The 23,295-nt window shown below is 37.7% G+C and overlaps 1 protein-coding gene across 3 annotated transcripts in view; it reads right to left on the reverse strand.

The window, feature by feature from the left end:
- Positions 1–23,295, reverse strand: part of LOC117664199 (AGBL carboxypeptidase 4) — an 836,143-nt gene that overhangs the window by 798,526 nt on the left and 14,322 nt on the right. For all 3 annotated transcript variants that reach the window (XM_034415043.2, XM_034415044.3, XM_060689907.2), the window contains exon 3: positions 1,909–2,033. In XM_034415043.2, coding sequence (XP_034270934.1) covers positions 1,909–2,033 — 125 coding nt within the window. The remainder of the gene's footprint in view (positions 1–1,908; positions 2,034–23,295) is intronic.

Raw genomic sequence — 23,295 nt, forward strand, 5'->3', positions numbered from 1 at the left:
TTCGACCATGCTTTGACTTGTATAAAGTCTTTGGCATGGTAATATATAAACGGTCAGCAGCTTATGCCCACGTAGACTGACAAAGTCACCTCAGGTCAAGGAGTAGTCCCAGATGCCCGAAGCTCTTCCAGAGGTTGAGGAAGAGTATGCACAGAAAGGCGCAGGCAGAAGCCTGGAAGCCCACAAAGGGTTGCAAACCAGCGCTAAGGTAGAAAGGTGCGACTGGAGGCAATGGAGTGCAGTGCCAATGGGACAGAAACGGGAGCGCGAAAGCTCTGCACAATGCCCGGGCAAATCTGGTCCAAATGGTAAAGGCACTCGACTGTCAGTCAAGCAAAACCAATGCGCTGCTCCGAGAAGGAGACTTATCGCCCAATTGCTGTTAGCCCTTAGCTGTCACTGGGAGCGTGTAGCTCCGCTACAGACCTTGCGGTTAGCTCAAAGGCCGGTGGCACGAAACGTGCAGTCATAGGGAGCGTGAAGCTCCACTCTGCCATCCCCCACTGGATCGGCTTTGGCGCCAAAACTCAAAGGCTGGGAGCACGAAGCTCCGCTGGGGCTTGCTGCCACTATTGAAGTAACGTAGTCGGGGGGAAGTCACATTGCCCGATTGGCCTGCAGCACTCAGAGCGAAAGTCGGCTGTGGTAAGTGAAAGTGCCAGCTGCAAATTTAGAAAGAGCCCCAAGTGGCCGGAAAATGCTGTCAGAACAGCAAAGCCTTTAGAGAAACAAAATGGCCGCCCAGCAACGTTTCAGGGGAGAGCGAAGCTCCACACCAGCAATTATTCAGGATCACGAAGCACCAAGCAAAATTGAGGCAAAGTCCTCCGCCCTCCCCCATGGGAGCGCGAAGCTCCACAACAGCCCTGACCAGCCGATCTGATAGTTGGGCTAAAGGGGAAAGTCCACAAGGCTGAGAGAAATTTCCCCAGACAACTGGCAAAGCCAGCTACTGGGGCCAAAGTCTTACTGTTTGAGGAGAATGAGAAATCGCAGTCCAAATAACAATCCAGGTCAAATTCAGGAAGACAATCAAGAATGTGAAAGGATGGGAAGGATAGCTAGAAATTTAGGCAGAAATAGCCAGAGAGACAGTCCCACACGCCTGTCCAGACTGACGGACTGAGTCAAAAGCTAGAATCTCCCAGCAACAAGGGCAGGACTTAACAGCTATGACAGACTCAGTCCATCAATCTGAACAGACGAGTACAACCCATCCTGGCTGCTGTCTCCACCCACAATGGAGAAATGGTCAAACAGTCATTAAGTGAATGGTTGTAAGTCAAGGACTACCTGTAAATGGAAGACTGTACTCCATCTGTAGCTAAATGGTTGTTTGGACGTTCCAATGAGATATGGCTGCAAAATTTTTAAATCCTAAATCAATAAAGCAAGATAAGAAAGATTTCAAATTCAATACATTCCACACGCTTTGTGTAAAAAAGAATATTTGTTAATTATGGGGTACCAACATGGAAATTATATTTCAATATAAATGAACAACTAAAAGACAAAAATGAAATAAAAGCATATGCAAAGTACATATACCAAATCCTTTTGAAGTGTAATAAAGAAAACATTCAACAGAAGCATTTCTTTCCTCCTAGGTAATAAATGATAAGCAAACAAAAGGATCAAGATTAGAAACTGCTTTATAACAGACTATGAACAATAAGTTAATAATAGTGATATTTTAGGCTTTCAAGTATTTTTTTAGGTTGCCAAAGTAATCCAAGCAATCATATGAAGTAAAAAACTTTTCTCAACTTAATATGTATAATCTGATTAAACAAATATACTACAACACACTTATATTAAACAACCAGCAAAGTGCTTCCCTAGTTTACAAATAATTTGTTATTTCTTCAACAATAATACATCTAAATCTTCAACATAAATGGTGCCTACCTGAGATTCTTTTACATTTTCAACTGAGAAGTTGAACCAGACTCGAAAACGTGGATTACATGTGTCTGGTCTGATGAAAAGATCATATTCAAATTCAGTAATATGGTCAACACGTCCAAGGTTCCCTAGAAACATTTGCAAAACAAATTGTGAGGTTATGGTTTCCACAAAATCCCTCAATGGCAATATCATGGTTAACTAACCAAAAGACCTAATAAAATTGTATGCTATCCCAAATATACTAGCTCGGGAGTTCCCAACACCCAGGCCGTGGCCCACTATCAGGCTGCGGCCTGTTCAAAACTGGCCACAAAAGAAATGGACAAGCGTGCATGCGTGAAGCTCCATTCACACAAATGGAGCTTCACACATGAGCGTCCTCCACTTGCATGAGGGAAGCTTTGTGCAGGAGCACAAGAACCCTCCACTCAAATGACCTCCGCTTGTGCAAGTGGAGATTCACGCACAGGCACAAGCACTCTCCACTTGCATGAGTGAAATGGAGTTGTGTGCATGGGCGGGCGCCTGCTGCTTACATCCTCCCCCCATGCTGGGCTGCCAAACTGGAAAGGTTGGGGACCACTGTACTACCTGACCATATAAGCACATTTCATTTTCTAAAATACAGTTAAAGTGATTGTCGTTTTAGGGCAGTAACTCCCTTCATCACTATAGCTGTCCAGCAGTTTTGCATTTGAAACCAAAAGGCATTTCCTGTGGTTACTTTAGCAGAAAAGTGCGAATCAGAAGTTGTTACTGGTTCATTTTTTTAACAAATGACATTCTTTCATAAATGAATATGTCATTGATAAAATAAAGGGCAAGACAGGACTACTCAGACCAATGTATTTCAGTATCCTTGGCTCCAGATTTAACTTTGGTTGAAAAGAAGGAAGTGTGGAAAATTCATGTGTCCATTCCAGGGCATAGTAGAGGATTGGAGAAGATGACAACGTATCAAGATTTGAAAATCAAAATTGAAAGTTTATATTATAAACTGGTTGTAGTGGTCCCAGTAATTATTGGTACACTGGGTACCTGCCAGAAAATATTGGATGGCACTTAGAAAATCTGCACATTGACAAAATTTTCATCAGGCAATTGCAAAAGGCTATACTGCTTGGATCCACACATATACTATGGTGATACAGTGTGACATCCTAGGTCAGTGATGGCTAACCTTTTTGCCATCACGTGCCAGGAGAGGGGGGGGCGGGGGAGGTTCATACATGCAGGTGCCCACACCCATAATTCTATGCGCCCTGCATATGCGTGTGCAACCCCCCTCCCCCACCCCGCTCTTGGCACGTGATGGCCCGGTAGGTCCATTTTTCTTTCTTACCTGGCTCCAGATCCTCTCTATGCATCTGGGAAGGGTGAAAAGAGCCTTTCCCACTCCCTCAGAGGCCTGAAAGGGCCCATTTCCCAGCTCTCGGTGGGACAGGAAGTGATTTTTTTTTTTAATTTGATTTATATGCTGCCCTTCTCCGGAGACTCAGGGCGGCTTACAATGTGTTAAGCCTCTCTAGGAGTCTCTGGAGGCTTGGGACAGCAAAAAACATCACTTCCTGTCCCACCGGGAGTTGGGAAATGGGTAGTTTCAGGCCTTTGGAGGGCCTCCGAGGGAGTGGGAAAGGCTGTTTTCGCCCTCCGCAGATGCATAGAGAGGATCTGGAGCCAGGTAAGAAAGAAAAATGGGCCTTCCCCCCCCCCCAGCCCCTCCGGAGGCAGGAAACAGCCTGTTTCTCTACTCCTGGTGGGCCCAGAAGGCCCGAAAATCAGCTGGCTGGCATGTGCATGCATGCCAGAGCTGAGCTGAGCTGGCGTGCCCACTGATATGGCTATAGGTTCGCCATCACTGTCCTAGGTCCTTGAGAAGAAATTAATGTATGTGTATGTATGTGTAGTGTATGAAGGCCAACAACAATTTAAAAACTGGCAGCTGTGAGTTCACAAAATTCTATGTATAATAATAACAAAAAATAAAGATGCCGTATTAAGTTTTTAGAGTGCCTGGAAATAAATTAAAATGGGATATTCTTTTATAACATGCTTAAGAATTGATCCAATATTTCAATATAATGGAGATGAGGTGCAGTAAACTGACTTCAAAAGGAAAAAAAAACAGGATGAGAAAGTAAGCAAAAAACAGCAAAGTGCCCTGTTCCATAAACCATAAGATACTTTACTTGTGGAGCTTCCCAGTGTTCAGTCAGACAAGTTCAATGATTACACAGTTCCTTTTCTCCAAAACTTCTGATTTTATTACAATTTCCTGGAACTTTAGTAATCCCCTTTTGGTTCTTTTGCTACTTCTAGATTGATCTTCTGTTAATCAGTTATCCAATCTCATATATAGAATGTTATGGATGTGAGAGAAAGTCAATTAACACTTCTCTATGAAGATAGTCCTTGACTTACTATTATTCATTTAATAGCAATAGCACTATATACCACTTTACAGTGCTGTACAGCCTTCTCTAAGCAGTTTACAGAGTCAGCATACTGCCCCCAACAATCTGGCTCCTCATTTTACTCACCTTGAAAAGATGGAAAGCTGAGTCAATTTTGAGCCTGGTGGGATTTGAACTGCCAAATTGCAAGCAGCTGGCAGTCAAAAGTAGCCTGCAGTATTGCACTCTAACCACTGCGCCACCAAGGGTCTAATGACCCATTCAAAGTTAAAACAGCACTTTAAAAAAGTGACTTATGACTGATTTTCACATTTACAACTGTCGCAGCTTCCCCATGGTCGTGTGATCAAATTGAGGCACTTAGCAACTGGCATGTATTTATGACAGTTGCACTGTTCCAAGATCATGTGATTACTATTTGTAACCTTCCCATCTGGTTAAAGCAAAGTCAATGGGGGAAGCCAGATTTACTTAACAACCACTTAATATATGCAGTGATTTGCTTAACAACTATGGGCAAAGAAAGTTGTAAAATGAGGCAATACTCACTTGACAACTGTCTTGCTTAGCAACAGAAATTTTGATTCAATTGTAGTTGTAAATTGAGGATTATCTGTATACAATTTTCCCTGTTACCCAACCCCCCAAAATCTTCTGCTATTGGTCCTTCTGTCTTTTTTCTTTTTACTTGAAAGAAAAGTTGCACAATAACATTCATTAACACTGCTGAGTTTTTCCAATTTGGAAGCACAGTGGATTACTATACAAATACATAAAACTAAAAACAGATTCTATACAAATGCAAAACAGTGAAATATATCCTCAGTAGTAGCAGAATATCTGAGAAATGACATATGTTCAGTATGTTTTAGATTATTTCAAGTTTTAAATTATATAATACTTTCGTAGCAATAATACAGCATTCAAATTGGGGATCTACAGAATATTTTCAATCTGAAATATTTTAAGCATTAAATGCTCTATTTTGAATTTGAAATAGGTTTTTCTGATCAATACAGAAGTCCCTTGATTTTCAAACAAGTGTTTTAAGTTCAAACAAGGTCAATTTCAAAGTTGAAATGCTTTTAAAATATTGAGTACCAGAAATGTTTTAAATTCAAATGGATTGTACAACCCTGGTCAAAATTGATAGATACCTGCATAATCACAAAGTATTACTTGAGGCACAAAGTTTTAAAATAATTTTTAAATGAACCACTCTTCAGCTTACACTGGGATTTTAAACTTTTGTCTGCATCTTATTTTCACATTTTAGTTATAATGAGACCATAATAAAGCTATTAGAATCATCCATGCAGTCTTGAGATACTGTACATGAATGTACCTAAAAAGTATTGGCTTTTTTTAAAAAAAGTTCATCCTTCAGAGAAGTAAATAAAATGTCTTAATCTTCTAATATAATAAAAGCTATTATTTTAAAGGTTTCTAAGATAATATTCAACAGCTATTTATTTTTAAATATTATTTATGTTCATAAGGCATATTTATATTATAAAAAAGTCATAGAGGCTGACTTTTAGCATTATTCACTCATCAGTTGCTGCTCACAATCGCATTAGCTGTTTATATAAAGCTACTGTATTATTTCATGTACAATTATAAAATGACATAAAAGTGGATATCATTTAGAATTATGTATATAAAGAAAAGGAGTAAAAATACTGAATATATTCTCAGCCCATCATAAAATGTTAAAACAAATCAGAAAGACTATATGTCATAAACAATGAAATCCTGTTTCAATAAAATGCTAATTGGAGTTTCTATATGTGCCAAACAATTACCATAAAAATGCAACAAAAAAAAATTAGATACATTAAGCAATTTTAAAATCTTCTTAAAACACACATTGTGCTTTTCTACAGAGAATTTTAAAATGAAAAAAATAGTCCTTGAGGGTCTTAGACAAGCCTCAGGCAATATAAAAGAAAAGGTCAAATACACTGCTAAAAAGGACTGTTATCTTCAGAACAACAACTTATCAGCCAGCTTGCAGCCCTGCTTATTTACAGTTATTGGTCCCAGAGGAAGTGCACTTCAAAACAGGCCACGATTACTTTGTAATGAGATTGCCAGAAATGGTAAAGGAAACTAATTTGTAACAATGTGCTGTCCCTTATATACAAACTTTTACAGACACTTTTGTTTTTGGCCAGCAATGAATAACTAACTTTGCTCTAGCAATAAGCTGTGAAAACAAAAATGCACTTCAAAGACTAACTTGCAGTCACGAATGTGCTGAAATATCAGTAATTATCTCTCTCAGCTACCCATTACACTATTCATGACGATGATCAATTCCCCTGTGGTGGTTACACAGAATAGACATTTCAAAGGATGATTTGCACATGTAAATTAACACTATTTGGAAGAAAATAGGTTGCACCTGTCACAGATTAGTAACAAAAGGTCAGATGCCCTCTTTTCTACTTAAAACACCCAAGTATTATGTGCCTTGCTTCTAGAATATAATTTTGGGTTAACTAAATATAGAATAGCAAGCAGCACAATGAACAAAATTACCCGTATATAAAGACTTAAACCTTTAACTAAAAGGTCCCAGTAATCTATTCTTCAAAATAAGTAGCAGTAACCAGAACACTATCAAATAATTTTTCAAAAGTATTTTTGTCAATATTGTCAGTATTTTGCCAGTTTTCATTTTTTATCTAAGGAATAATAATATCAACATAGAGGCAATAAAATTATTGATAACCATATAAAACTTTTTAAAAAATCTATGCTTTCAAACATACTGAAAATTTATTGAACTTTCTATTACAAGAAATAATGAATACTGGATTTTTCACTGCAGGTAATATAACAGAAAGTTATTTTAGAGATCTATAGTTCTGTTCAAAAGTATCATCTTAGAGAGCCTCTCTTGAATTCCAATCAATTTTTATTTGTATTTATTTGTAATATTAAAAAATATATAAAATGAAGAGAATCAAATACATATTTTAGACAAAAGATATGGCAAGAATGCTACTCCATATCTAATTCTCCTCCATATTGTTGTGCTGAAAAGACATGGCTATTTAAGAAGGCATTTGGAGATGTGGAGATTTAATTTACTGCACAGAAACCATGCTGTCATGGTTTCTGGGGTGTCTATAAGTTGGGGGTGTTACTTTTATTTTAAAATTTGTTGTTGTTTTGTAAGCCATTTAGAATGGCTGAATATTAGAATTCAGCAAATTAGCAAATAAATAAATAAATAAAATCATATATATACATTATGCAATTGCTTTGACTAACCTTGAATTTTTTGTTTTCCTCCCTATTAGGGGCTAGAAAATATAAGAACTGGGTATTCCTGTTTGAACTCAGCATGTTAAAAACAAGAAAAAAGTCAAGGAAACATTGGTCCATTGCTGGGAGAAGGTGGCAAGAAGGTGACAAGCAACAGGGAGAAAGCAGAACTACTTAACTCATTTTTTGCATCTGTCTTTACACAAAGGCAAAAAAACAGTCCAACCGATCAAAAACAGCACCACAAAAAACAAACTAGGAACACAAGTTAAAATAGGGAAGAAAATAGTACATGAACACCTGTCTACCCTAGACGAGTTCAAATCACCAGGACAAGATGGATTACACCCCAAGGTTCTGAAGGAACTGGCAGACGAGATCTCAGAACCACTGAACTGTATCTTTCAAAGATCCTGGAGCACGCACTGGAAAACTACAGACCTATCAGCCTGACCTCAATACCAGGGAAGATTCTGGAAAAAATAATCAAGCAACGAATCAGCGAACACCTAGAAGCAAACAAAGTAATAATCAAAAGCTAACATGGGTTTGTCAAAAACAGATCATGCCAGACTAATCTTTTGCATTCTTTGACAAAGTGACAAAATTAGTGGACCAGAGGAATGCTGTTGATATAATTTACTTGGACTTCAGTAATGCCTTTGATAGACGATAACCTACTACTAGATAAAATAGAAAAATGTGGTTTAGACAGCATCACCCCAGATGGATTCGTAACTGGCTGACCAACCGCACTCAACGTGTAGTTCTAAATGGAACTGCATCTACATGGAGGGAAGTATGCAGTGGGATATCCCAAGACTCTGTTTTAGGCCCAGTACTCTTCAACATCTTCATCAATGATTTGGACGACAGACTAGATGAGGAATTCATCAATTTTCAGACAACACCAAGCTAGCAGGAATAGCCCACACTCTGGAAGATAGGCTCAAGATACAGAAAGATCTTGACAGATTTGAACATTGGGTGCTATCTTAACAAAATGAAATTCAGTGGTGAAAAAAGTAAGGTTCTACATTTCAGCAACAAAAACGAAATGCATAGGTACAGTATATGTGGTACCTCTTTCAATAGTAGTAACTGTGAGAGGGATTTTGGAGTCCTAGTGGACAACCATTTAAATATGAGCCAGCAGTGTGCTGCAGTTGCCAAAAAAGCCAACACAGTTCTAGGCTGCATAAACAGAGGGATAGAATCAAGATCACGTGAAGTGTTAATACCACTTTATAATGTTTTGGTAAGGCCACACTTGGAATACTGCATCCAGTTTTGGTCGCCACAATGTAAAAAAGATGTGGACTCTCAGAAAGAGTGCAGAGAAGAGCAGCAAAGATTATTAGGGGACTGGAGTCTAAACTTATGAAGAACGATTGCCGAAACTGGGTATGTCTAGTTTAATGAAAAGAAGGACTAGGGGTGACATGATAGCAGTGTTCCAATATCTTAGGGGCTGCCACAAAGAAGGGGAGTCACGCTATTCTCCAAAGCACCTGAGGTCAGAATAAGAAGCAATGGGTGGAATCTAATCAAGGAGAGAAGCACCCTAGAACTAAGGAGAAATTTCCTGACAGTTAGAACAATTAATCAGTGGAACTTGCCTCCAGAAGTTGTGAATGCTCCAACACTGGAAGTTTTAAAGAAGATATTGGATAACCATTTGTCTGAAGTGGTGTAGGGTTTCCTGCCTAGGCAGGGGGTTGGATTAGAAGACCTCCAAGGTCCCTTCCAACTCTGTTATTCTGTATTTTGTATTATGTGTTTGTTAAATGAATCACTACAATAATTAAGCAAATCATGTTGTTATAAGTGAATCCAGCTTCCACAGTGAACATTTTTTACCAGAAACCAGTAAAAAAGATAGCAAATCACAACCTCGTGATTGCAAGATGCTGCAACCAGTCATAAATACAAACCAGCTGCTAAGTGCTCAAATTGTGATCATGTGACTGCGGGGAGGGTGAAACAGTTACTTATTTCTATAAATAATGAGTATGAGACAGTGATCAACTATCTGAACAGAAATACAGCTAGAAGAGCAGAGCTGACTTGGATAACTTTTTTGAGTAGCCAATTTGGTAGAACATAGGATTATATGAGATCACCAAGAGATAACGTGCAATATTCAAAGCTTAAATTTATTCCATGTAATAAATTAACTAGAAATGTCTCTCTTACAGCCTAATGTTCTACTTGAATACATAAAATGGAAGGTTTTCCAGTTTACCAGGTTGAAAACACATAAAATCATGCAATTTACTATATGTCCGGATAGCATTCAAAAAATTATATTAGTAATTCTTTTGATAGAAGATCAGAGTTTCCACATGTTACTTTAAATGCACCACCTTGGAAGCTCTCATTTTCTCTTTCCAACTGAAAATGCTATCTGGTTTGTGTGGTATTCTTCACACCCTTCATTTTGCATAAATTCCTGGTATTTTTAAAGTGACATTTAAAAACATACTAATATATTTTGGTATTTTCTTATGATTAGACTGTTTTTGAGTGTAGCCTTTGCCTGTTATTTCACTTTACCGAATATATAAGCATTTTTTAAAATTTCAATGTATTTCAGGTTTTGTAGCAAATTAAACATTAATCTTTCTCTGCAAATGTCAAGTGATATTTAAATGTTTTCCTGGCAGATAAATGATTATTAATATTAATGCAGTGAAATTACAGTTTTGTCCTTTCTTTGATATTTATAAAAATACTAAGAATGTCAAAATAGTTCTTAAGAAAAATAAGTTATTGGTTTACTATCAAATCCCTATTAACATGAAAGGAAAGTCTTAGAAAATATATTCATTACATGGGGTTGGGGGAAGGAGTGAAATTGAATTTCCTATAATTTATGTTTATATATTGTGAGAAGGATCTTGGTGTCCTAGTAGAAAATGATTTAAATATGAGCCACCAGTATGGTGCAGCTACCAAAAAAGCCAGTGGTGGGATTCAATTTTTTTAACAACAGGTTCTGTGGGCGTGGCAAAGTTGGGGGTGTGGCTTGGCAATCATGTGACTGGGTGGGCGTGGCTAGCTGGTAACGTGACTGGGTGGGCGTGGCTAGCTCGTCATGTGACTGGGTGGGCGTGGCTATGTGCATAGGGACTACTCAGAGGGCTGAAAAAAGTCATTTCTGACTGGGCCTCGCACTTTTGACCGGTCCTCACACTTATGACCATCCTCACATTTATGCCCGTTCAGCTTTCTTAACAACCATGTCACTCATTTCACAACTGCTTCTCTTCACTATGGTGACAAGATAGGGCAAAAACGTAAAATGTGAGGACAGTCGTAAGTTCGAGGACTGGTCAAAAGTATGAGGACCAGTCAGAAATAACTTTTTCAGCCCTCTGAGTAGTCCATATGCATAAAAGGATACAGCAATAGAGAGGGATGAAGGAAGGGAAGGGAAATTAGAATAGGAGGGAGGGTAAGAGAGGAAGAGAGGAGGAGAAGGAGAAAGGAAGAGGAAGTAGGGAGGAGAAGAAGAGGGGGAGGAAGAGAAAGTAAGAAGGAAAGAAAAGAGAGAGGTGATAGGTTTGAGGAGAAAGATTGCTGTACAATAAAAAAGATGAAAGGGAAGAAAGCCAACCCCAAACAAATATAAAGATATTAAGATAAAGAATGAATTGTTAAACTTTAAAGAATAAAAGAGAACAAATATGAATAAATAACAATAATTAGAAACACACATACAAACATACAATGTATTTTCTTTGAACAGAGTATTTGGCCAGTTCACAAATTTAAACAGTGTTTAATCATTTCAATTAAATTTACAATTTCTATATTTCCTTTTTGCCATATTTATTACTCATCTATTTTTGTAAAAAACCAATATTACCCTTCATCCTCATCTCTAATCTTAATCAAATTCAATTTTTCCCTTCTATTCTATATTATACCCCTTCCCATTGTCATCTATTTTTATATCCATCCTCACATTGGTTAATTATGTAATATTAGTTGTTTAATATAAATTCAACATTTTAATATAAATCAATTAGTTATATAACTACCTTTTTTGTATATTAATCAATATGAACATGAATATTCCAATTATTTCCATGCAATCCAATTTCTTACAAATCAATTAATTATATTTACCAATAATAATAAACCAAATAATTTCCCCCATATATTCCTCCAAACCACAACTTAACCATTTCTGCTTTCAGAAATATACAATTAATAGTATCTCAATTATTACAATTCCCTAGTTAAATAGAGCTTTTTTTCTTTTGTGTTTTAAAATCTTGAACTCTCCTCTTTTTCCCTAAAGAGGAACTACCTCTTTAGGGAAAACTACCTTTCCACTAAAGATAGTTTGCACCAACGTTTTTTGGTGAGGAAAAAGAAAAGAAATCTGCCTGCCTAATTTTCCAACGTTCCAGCAACAGTAAAGCAGGCTTTTACTTTCTGTTTCGTTTTTCAGGATAGATAGGGGGGAAAAAATCTGCACTCTTTGCAAGGAAGCAGCAGAGCCCTGAGCAAAACAGCTGAGACAAATCAGCTGAGAGCCGGGAGGCCGATAGAATCAAGGGGCTAATTAGCCTATGCTGAAGCTCCGTGGGCCAATAAAATTACAAAAAAACACCGAACCGTTTGTTAAATTGCTGGCTTGCCCGCCCCTTGCCCACCACTATTTATTGGCAATAAATAGTGGTGCGGAGGGGCGGGGCAAGCCAGCAATTTAACAAATGGTTCGGCTGGACTACTGGCTATAGGACGGCCCTTTGAAGCCCCGCGGCAAGAATTTAAGCAGTTTTTTTTTCCTCTAGCCATCAGCTGGGACTCCGGAGGCAGCAATAGATTGGGAGTGGGCGGGGTAAGCGAACGGCCGGCGATCCAACAGAGCAGAGAGTGAGGGTGAGTGAAGGCGTGGAAGCTGCTTTCTCCATCCTGCTCTCTTGCGTCTGGAGCCGGTGGGGAACCATGTGGCAGCCCACGTGGATCCCAGACAGCGACTCAGGCTAGGAAGGGGTGGGCAGTTGTGGCTCTTTTACAACCTGTGGCCTTCAACTCCCAGAATTCCTAAGACAGCCAAGCTGTCTCAGGAATTCTGGAAGTTGAAGGCCACAGGTTGTAAAAGAGCCACAATTGCCTACCCCTGGCTACGGTAGCCTGGCGCCGCGCGGGTGGGAGGCGGGGCGAGGGGCAGGCGAGCCAGCAATTTAACAAACGGTTCGGTGTGCTGCGGGGCCAATAAATTACAAAAAAACACCGAACCGTTTGTTAAATTGCTGGCTCGCTCGCCCCATTTATTGGGAATAAATAGTAGTGCGGAGGGGCGGGGCAAGGGGCGGGGTGAGCCAGCAATTTAACAAAGGGTTCGGTGTTTTTTTGTAATTTATTGGCCCCGCAGCACACCGAACCAAACCCCCTAGAACCCCCAGAATCCCACCACTGAAAAAAGCTAACACAGTCATAGACTGCATCAATAGAAAGAATCAAGATCATGTGAAATGTTAATACCACTTTATAATGCCTTCTTGATAAGACCATACTTGGAATATTGCATCCAGTTGGTCGCCATGATATAAAAATGTTATAGAATATCCTGTTTGAGCAGTGGGTTGGAAGAGAAGACCTCCAAGGTACCTTCCAACTCTGTTATTCTGTTATTTATAGGATAAAATTGTAGTTTAAGTTTAGACTTATTTTGTGGTTATTAAAATGAATGATCATTGCCAATGTCAATAATAATTGCATTAAATGAAAATAAACTGATCAACAATATACAGGTAGTCCTTGACTCACAACCACAATTGAACCCAAAATTTCCATCACTAAGCAAGACAATTGTTAAGTGAATTTTGCCCCATTTTACAATCTTTCTTGCCACAGTTAAGTGAATCATTGCAGTTAAATTAGTAACATTATTAAGTGAATCTAGCTTCCCCATTGACTTTGCTTGTCAGAAAATCATAAAAGATGATCACATGATCACAGGACACTGCAACCAACATAAATACATGTCAATTGCCAAGCACCTAAGTTTTGATCATGTGACCATGGGGATGCTACAATGGTCACTAGTGTGAAAAATGGTCTTAAGTCATTTTTTATCAGTGCTATTGTAACTTCAAATTATCACTAAATGAATGGTTATAAGTTGGGGACTACCTGTAGATAGGCAAAGCATAAAACTGTTTAATTTCATATAGATTTCTACAAAATACCTAGAGATACATTAAGATTAAAGTGTGATAGTCAAATCCAAATTTGAAATTTCATTTTCATTACTTTATAAAAGTAGAGATAAAATTTAATCTAGTTTTAATTAATTGCTCTGACAATGAATCACAAATAAATCCCTTAATAGTACTTATAAAAGAAAAGATATTATAATTACCTATGCAAGGCAGTTCTTGCTTATTAACACTAAAAAAGGAGATTTCTAACCAGTTCTCAAACATGTGGCCATTACAACATCCCCTGTGGTCACATGATAGCAATTTGAGTGCTTAGCAACAGCTGTACATTTAAACAGTCACAGTATCCCAGGGTCACATGACCACCATTTTCAATCTTCACAGCTGACTTATGACAACTGAAGTCAATGGGGAGGCTAGCAGAAAGTCACAAGAAGCAGCCATATGACATCATATTCAATGACCATGGTGATTCACTTACTGAGCACAGCTGGAACTAATCTCATCAATCATGTTTCAGTTTACAACTGCATCACTTCACTTTGTGATGGAGATGCTGGTCCCAACTGCAGTCAGTGAGTGAGGACTGTCTGCATTTCCTAGGTTTATTTATTGTATTTAATTAAGCTCACTCTCAATTATTATGTGCATTGGATTCAATATTGTATCTTTTTGTAAATATATGAAGTACTGGTACACGTGTCACTTAAAGATCTCAATTATTATATGTATATATAAAAAAGGCTATCCAGTAGAAACCCATTCTATTTGAGAACACAATTTATTGTAGTTTGTGTATGTTCTGACCTAGGCTTCCTGAGACAGTAAAAAGCACACAATTAGTCCCAAATACCCACTTTTTATTTCAACGGCTGTGAATTCTGTTCATTCACAGTCCATAATGAGTCACAAATAGTTTGTAAAGAGTCCGACAGAGCTCTGCCACAGTCCTTCGGGATAAGGCTGATAAGCACCCACCTTTATCTCGCTTGACACGCTGCCAAAGACCTAATTGGCAATTATCTTTGCAAGGCCACACGGAGCACAGTCAAAATGGAGCTTTAAAATTTAACTGACCAGAATGAACAAAGTTGCTTCCTGCAAAGGCTCACATGACTTTGCTCCTCTTTTATGTCTTATGGGAGGGGCCAATCATACCAAGCCCTACTCCCGAGTTGTCCCTTTTGTCTTAACTGTTCTTGCCTTTTGGCAGCTCTGTGCATGCGCACACTGGAATAGAATAATAGAGTTGGAAGGAATCTTGGAAGTCTTCAAATCCAGCCCTCTGCTTTGGCAGGAAACTCTATACCATTTCAGACAAATGTCCAATCTCTTCTTAAAAACCTCCAGTGTTGGAGCATTCACAACTTCTGGAGGCAAGTTATTCCACTGATTAATTGTTCTAAGTGTCAGGAAATTTCTTCTTAGTTCTAGGCTGCTTCTCTCCTTGATTAGTTTCCATCCATTACTTCTTGTCCTGCCCTCAGGTGCTTTGGAGAATAGCTTGACACCCTCTTCTTTGTGGCAGCCCCTTAGATATTGGAACACTATTATCATGTCACCCCTAGTCCTTCTTTTCATTAAACTAGACATACCCAATTCCAGAAACCGCTCTTTATATGTTTTAACCCCCAGTCTTTGTTGCTCTTCTCTGCACTCTTTCTGAGAGTCCACATCTTTTTTACATTGTGGCGTCCAAAACCAGATGCAGTATTCCAAGTGTGGCCTTACCAAGACATTATAAAGTGGTATTAACACTTCACGTGATCTTGATTCTATCCCTCTGTTTATGCAGCCTAGAACTATGTTGACTTTTTTTGGCAGCTGCAGCACATTGCTGCCTCGTATTTAAATGATTGTCCACTAGGACTCCACGATCCCTCTCACAGTTACTACTATTGAACAAGGTACCGCATATACTGTACCTGTGCATTTTATTTTTCATGCCTAAATGTAGAAAAGTAAAATACTGAAAAATAAAATACGAGGACAATTGAGGATATTCCTATTACATACCATTCCCTCCTCCCCACTGTCCCTATGAACATATATCACCGTCCTAGGTAATCCAGGCAGGAAAAATGACTAGATGAGCTAATTCTACATTATTTTAAGGCTAAATTAACAGAACCTTGCAAGACTCAAATCTCCTGCCATCAATTTTAGCCTGACCAATTAGGATGGGTCCTTCCCAAGTTTTTTTCCATTGATCATTAAACCATGAGGAGGGGGCCTCTTCCCTCTCTTGTCTAATTGTTCCCTAGGCAGCATCTCTTTCCTTTGTCCCTCAAGGTCATTCCTACATATCATTGTATCATGTAAGGTTTTATCTGAAATCTTATAGAGGTAGGTTTCACTCAAGATGCCAAAAGAACAAACTAAGAAATCTTAAATTTGAATTATTGTGTAGCTTACTTCATAGAAAAGCAAAAATACTCAGAGTTATTATCCAAGGCATCAATCTTATTTTTAAAATCCAGAAACAATAGTTTCTAAGCCTGTACATGTATACAAAACATCTGCTAACTGAAAAGCTGATTAATTTGGAGGAAGTCCCACTATGTTGGTAAGGGGGCATATTTTTCACCTCTTTCACAGGTAAGGTGACAGTATTCCTCTAATGTGCCAGTGGGACGACACAGGTCAAAGGTATGCACAAAGCATAGACAAATGAGGGTGGAGGTGGTGGTGGGGAGCGAACAAACGCCTATATAAATTATTATAATCCTCAATCCATTGTTTATATAACTGCACCATTCCAAATCCAATAACTTCAACTTTTATACTTGTTCTTCCACACTGCCAATGAAAAACATAAAATATAGTTTTATTCAATAAACAATCAAACCAACCATCAATAGTCATAAACTTCAGACACTGAACTACAACATAAATTATAGGGTATATAACATTGTTTCTTTGCGCTGAGGAAATTTTCTTTTACAAAGGAGAATTTTTTGCAAAACAATATTTAGTTTACAGATTAGTTTATACATTATCTTCCACTTTACCATTCTGTAATCACTTTGAAGTTGTAAGATATATGTGGATTTCATAAACAACGAATCAATGCAGGAAAAGGACATCCAAAATCAGAATATTTGATATTTGAATGTTGAACTTAGTAACTCTTCTTGGAGCACAGGATGTTAAAATACAACTATTCTTTCTAATTAACAGCCTTACATTGAAAATTATTTTACATGTGTTTCATGGTATTTCAGAATTCTGTCACATCATTACTCAGAGTCAATATATATAAGACTGGATAATAAATTACTATTTACATTAAACTTAATCTTTACATGGTAAATGACTATAGAAAAGTATAAATATAAATGGCAATACTTATAGTTCATATTTATTTAATTGAGAAATGTCATTATATTTACTGAAAAGGTAAATGACAAAGGTTACATAGACCACACCAATCAAAATGAAAAATTGAAAAAAGATTGTAAAAAAGATTGTAACCACACAAAAATCCTGTACACTATCCATCTTCCGTAGTTTATCAGCTATAGTTACCAACTCCAATGAAACCAATCCCAGATACTTTTCCATCACAAATGTGTACTTGTGCCCTATTTGTTTCTCAATATGCCCCTAATGACTAACTAAACTTAATTGTTTATAAAATAAGGCATTTGAGTTGTAAACATACAGTATCTTCCATCTAAATATAGATAAATTAATCTTCTGTTCCATATACAAAACTTTATATAGAGATTTTTTTAAAAGGTTGAAAATCTGGGCTCAGAAAGCATAAAATTGTATATACTTAATTTGTAGTAATATCCATTAATTTCAATCAGTTTGTGGTAATACCCATTAATTTCAATACCCATTAATTTCTTAGTCCTAAACAAGCATGCAGAAGTTAGAGGTCTGCTGGAAATGATTCCATTTAGCCCACTACATTCTGTATAACCTGGGGTGGAAATTGGGAAGAGATCTTTGTAATACTGGGGAATTACATTTTTCCCTTTCTATTTTGACAAGGAAACCACTTGAAAGAGGCCTGTAAGATGCTGAAGCCATTGCCACACCCACCCACCCCCCAACGCCACTGCTTGCCTTTAGGAGCTGAAGCCACTGCAACCACCCCCAATGTTACCGTCGCCTTTAGGAGCCAAAGCCACGCCCCCCCCAATGCCGTTGCTTGCCTTTAGGAGCCAAAGCCACACACCCCAATGCCGCCACTCGCCTTTAGGAGCTGAAGCTGAACCTCCCCCAATGCTGCTGCTTGCCTTCAGGAGCCGTCCCAAAGTTGCTTGCTTGAAGAAGCTTCTGCCTGACAGGTTAGTCTTAAAGCAGTCAGCTTGTGGACTTTAAGTCTCAGAATTCTGGGAGTTGAAGTCCACAAGTCTTAAAGCTGTCAAGTTTGAAGACCCCTGGGTTAGGGTTAAGGTTAGCATCTGTTTATAACGGGTTAGGGTTAGCACCTGTATATAATGGGTTAGGGTTAAAGTTAGGGTTAGCACTTGTTTGTATAAGATTAGGGTTAGGGAGGAAACAAATCACCAATGTCCTAAAATTCTCAGCTTGCTACTGTTACTATAGTTTAGGGCGGGGGCATAATGAGCTATCCTAGTGTGCGCGTATGAATGTACATGGTTTCAGCTACAGTGCTCTGCATTGTTATAAAGGACACAATATTGTTCATTCTTGCAGAAAAAACTTCAAAGCCAAGAAGGCAAGCATACAAAATCTCTTTCAAGCTGGAAGTCATGAAATATGCTCAGGAGCATGGAAACAGAGCAGCGGAGAAACATTTTGGGCCACCTCCAACTGAAAAAATGATAAGAGAGTGGAGGAAACAGGTGGAACAGCTGCAAAAGGTAAAGGATAAAAGCAAGCACAACTTTCATGGGGTTTCTGCAAAGTGGCCACAGTTAGAGGAATACTTGAGAGACTGGATCACAAGTCACCGGAACAGTGGTTTCGCAGTCATCACAAAAATGGTGATGTATGAAGCCAAACGCATTGCTACACAGAAAGGCATTCAGGATTTTACTGGATCACCATCGTGATGCTTCAGATTTATGAAGTGTATGGCCCTGCTATGCGCACCAAAACTAGAATTGCGCAAAGAATGCCATAAGAGTATGAATGTAAGATTCTGTCTTTTCATACTTTTGTGATAGACTCCAGGAAGAAAAATAAATTTGAAATTGACCAGATTGGGAATATGGATGAAGTCCCACTAACCTTTGATGTGCCATCAAATAGGAGTGTTGATGTGAAAGGTCCCAAAAGCATAACCATGAAAATCTCAGAACATGACAAAACACATTACATGGTTGTGTTGTCCTGCTGTGCAGACGGTACCAAATTGCCACCAATGTTAATATTCAAAAGAAAAACCTTCCCAAAGGAAGTGATTCCAAGAGGTGTTGTTGTGCATGTCCATGAGAAAGGATGGATGGACGAACATGGCATCAAAGTATGAATTGAAAGAGTGTGGTCCAAACATCCTGGAGGGCTTCTGAAAAAAACAGCTTTATTAGTGCTCGACCAGTTTAGAGCATATATTAGTGAAACCACAAAGAAAAGATTCAAAGAAATGAAGACTCATCTAGCTGTAATTCCTGGGGGTCTTACCAGCCAGTTGCAACCTCTTGATGTTTCCATCAACAAGCCATTCAAAGTGTACATGCGAGAAGAGTGGAACAAATGGATGGCTGCTGATAATCATGATCTGACACCCACTGGACTAATGAAGAGGCTCACTATCACTCAAGTTTGTGAATGGGTGAAAACATCATGGAACTCAGTGAAGGACGAAATTGTTACACGGTCCTTCAAAAAATGAGGCATTAGCAATGCCTTAGATGGAACTGAAGATGATATCATTTATGAAGGTAGCGAAGAAAGTGATTGTGAGCAACTGAGTTTCCTAAACTCTGATACCAGTGACGATGATGAGTTCTTGAGGTTTCCAGAAAATTAGAGGAATACTTGAATCTTAAAGTCTCTCCTCATTTGTTAATGATAGTGATAATGGTTCTTAATACCGCTGTTGACTTTACATGGTTGTAAAAAGTGTACATGGTTGTAAAAAGTTACATGGTTATAAAAAGTATACATGGTTGTAAAAATTATTCTGCTATACTGGTATTTTATTAAATAATATATTACTACACCATTTGGTTCAGAATACTTTTTTCCTTGTTTTCCTCCCCAGAAATTAAGGTGCGTCTTATACTCCAGTGCGTCTTATACTCCGAAAAATACGGTATATTTATTACATAGTATCATTTGGTGGTTTTTACTCCTGTGTAAGTATGCTTAGGATTTCTAATGTTATTCAGTCAAGATCAGTCTTATTCTCCATTCTGCACTGGCAAGCTGAGTTTTAATTAACTTTTAAAAAGAGCAAAACATTAAGGAATTGGGATTTATACATTATTTCAAATTCTCACATTTTTCTGTCAAAAATGATAAACAACTTTATAGCAGAGGTATAGAAACAATACAACAAAGTCCAAAGAAATGGGGCTACTTGCTGCAGGTATAGAGCATCTCTCTTAACATACTTTCTGCCTTGCACTTACCGCAAACTTCCTGCACGCTGTAGTTAGTCTCTAAAATAGCCTCCTGTCCCTTTCCTGAAATGGCATCTCCTTTAAAAAACATTTAAAAGGCATTGCAACCAGGCCTTCATATGGCTTATTTTAATGTTCTGCAGTGGAGAACATAATGTCAAGATAAGGGGATAACCAGGAATAAAGACTTTTCTTTTTATCATAGCAAAGAAAGGGAGTAAGAATTGGGGAAAAGATTAAGCCCATGAAGTTACTAAACTACTTAGGATGATAAAAAAACAGAAGGATTACAAAGAAGGGTGAATTTAGACTAGTCCAATGGTGAATCAAATTTGGATTAATACAACTTGAAGAATACATTGGGATAAAGGCTAGATAGAAGAAATAAAAAAGAAATTAAAAAGAAATTGAAAATAATACAGTTGGGAAATACTATAACAACCTTGGATATATTGATCAGCATCAACTGCCCAATAAGGGTCTCAAAATTGGCAAGATGACAAACAGGCAATGCTTGTTCCTTTTAAAGGTGCTTATTAAAAAATGGATGGAGCCCTTATCATAAGGCTCCATCAACCATCTTGATAAGTTTGGCACAAACAGTTCTGTGAATATTGATGTTGACAATACCATTTTGTTGGCTAGAAACAAGGAAGAAATCTCTTGTGGAAGGTTAAAGAAGAAAGTACAAAACCAGATCTGCTCTTTGATATTTTTAAAAATAAGACTGTGTCATGCCAACTCAACGCAAATAACATATAGCTCAATAAAGTAATATATAACGTGTCACTCTGCAAGATAATAAAGTAGTAACAGCCATTATTTTATTTGTTTCAAAAAAGTAAAAAGACTATAGCCATGAAATAAAGAGATATCTGCTTCTTTGGAAGAAGATTGTCCCAAATCTAGGCAAAAGAAAAAAGATCAAATTCTCAACAAAGATAATAAAGTAATTGTCAAACTATGATTTTAACCTAACAGTTATAACATATGGCTGGGAAAGCTAAGCTCATCTTTGAACCGCGTGTTAGAGAATATTGTAGAGAGAATCTTGGGCCACAAGAACAAATCATTCTATTCTAGATGAAATAAAATTGCTCACTGGGATAATGATAACATTAATAAAAGTAAAGCTTAGATATTTTAGATACATAATGTAAAGGTAGGAGTCACTGAAAAAAACTCTAATGCTTTGAAAAATTGAAGTCTATAGGGAAAAAAACCAACAGAAAATATGATAGCTAGTTACTGATTACATAAATGCAAGCTTACAAGTACTCAAAGCAGCAATCACTACAAAAATAATACAGTAACACACACTGGAGAAAAACGGGGAAACCCTAACTGTTAGGATCTTAGCTGTCTTTAAGTAACCAGGAAAAAGATTTTAAGTAAGTCAATGAAGGGTCAACTCTATGTGTCAGCCCTCCCAGGTAAACCAGAGAATCTTGCAGAACTGAAGGTACAAACTGTAGGAAACGAGCAGGCAGAGCTGGGGGTAGAGTTAAACATATCATCCCACAAGTGCTCCAAGTCCAACCCCTCCTAAGTTCCATTGACCCTTATCTGGCACCTATTTAGTGTTAAACTTTAGTTGATCAGATTCTTGTATATAGGCTTAAATAAATTTTCTATGCTGCAACCTTACGAATAGTCATGATTCTTTGCTTCTGACACGAATTTCTCGCCACCACTTTTAAACATCCGATTAATTAGGCATGTGACCACAGGGATGGTGCAAAGCTCATGTGTGAAAACCTGTCATAAGCCTCTTTTTTCAGTGCCATGGTAAATTGAAATGGTCACTAAATGAATTGTTGTAAGTCGAGGACTACCTGTATAAAAATAGAAATTAATACAAAAACTTAAAAGAAAAAAGACTAGAAAGGCGTAAAGATACACAAAAAACAAAGAAGAAAAACAAAATAATATAATAAAGAAAAAATAAATATAAAAGAAAGAATCTCCAACCTTCATCACAATAAGTATAAATACATTTAGTGACTTAACCTCCTCAAAGGCTACAAACCTTTGTACTACCAAGAGCCTTGGTACTACAGGGGTTTAAGGCACCCTGTTATTAAGCTGCTTAAGACCAGCTGCCTGCAATTACTGCAGGGTTCGAATCTCGCCAAGGCTCAAGGTTGACTCAGCCTTCCATCCTTTCTAAGGTAGGTGAAATGAGGACCCAGTTTGTGGGGGCAATAAGCTGACTTTGTATAAATATACAAAAGGATGAAGGCTATTGCTGAGCACATTGTAAGCCGCCCTGAGTCTTCGGAGAAGGGCGGCATATAAATCAAATTTAAAAAAAAAAAAAAATTATCTCTTCATCCTCTATCTCAGCACTTATTTATAAACAAAACCATAAAAACTGTAAAAAAATATTTTTTTTCAGTCCTAGTTATTAATAAAAAGTCCATACAGGATTAACAGAAGAACAATGTATCTTGTTTTAACTTTGATCAAATAAACCAACTTTATATTCCATCATTTTACTTTAATAGTCTTAATGTATAGTTTGTTGAAATATTGTCATAGGATTTGGTTTCTCTTCATTTCTTTTTTACCCCTTTGCTCAGAGGTTTTTTAAAGGATTTACCAAGCTTCTTTTGTAAAATCTAGTAGAAAATAATTATTCAGGTCATCCTACTCCAGGGGGACTGTTTTGATATTCTTACCTGGATTGCCACTATACTAAGATCTGATCAGAGAGTCAGGAATAACATTCTACTTGAAAGTGGGTATTTACTCCCTGATAGCCTAGTTTTTCCACTCAGCACTAATCAATGTCCGCTGTATCTAAATAGGGTTAAGAAACTCTATTGTAAATGCTTCTGACTGAGAATCATTAAATTTTGGAACACCTTCTGTGACAATCTAGCATTTTGCCCTGCTTGATTTTCTAAAAACACTGACCTATGCCAGGATCTGTTTCCTGCTGCTCAATCTTCTAAACTGTGATTA

The sequence above is a fragment of the Pantherophis guttatus genome, chromosome 3 (genome assembly GCF_059756535.1).
Source record: "Pantherophis guttatus breed Tessera chromosome 3, ASM5975653v1, whole genome shotgun sequence".
Lineage (NCBI taxonomy): Eukaryota > Metazoa > Chordata > Lepidosauria > Squamata > Colubridae > Pantherophis > Pantherophis guttatus.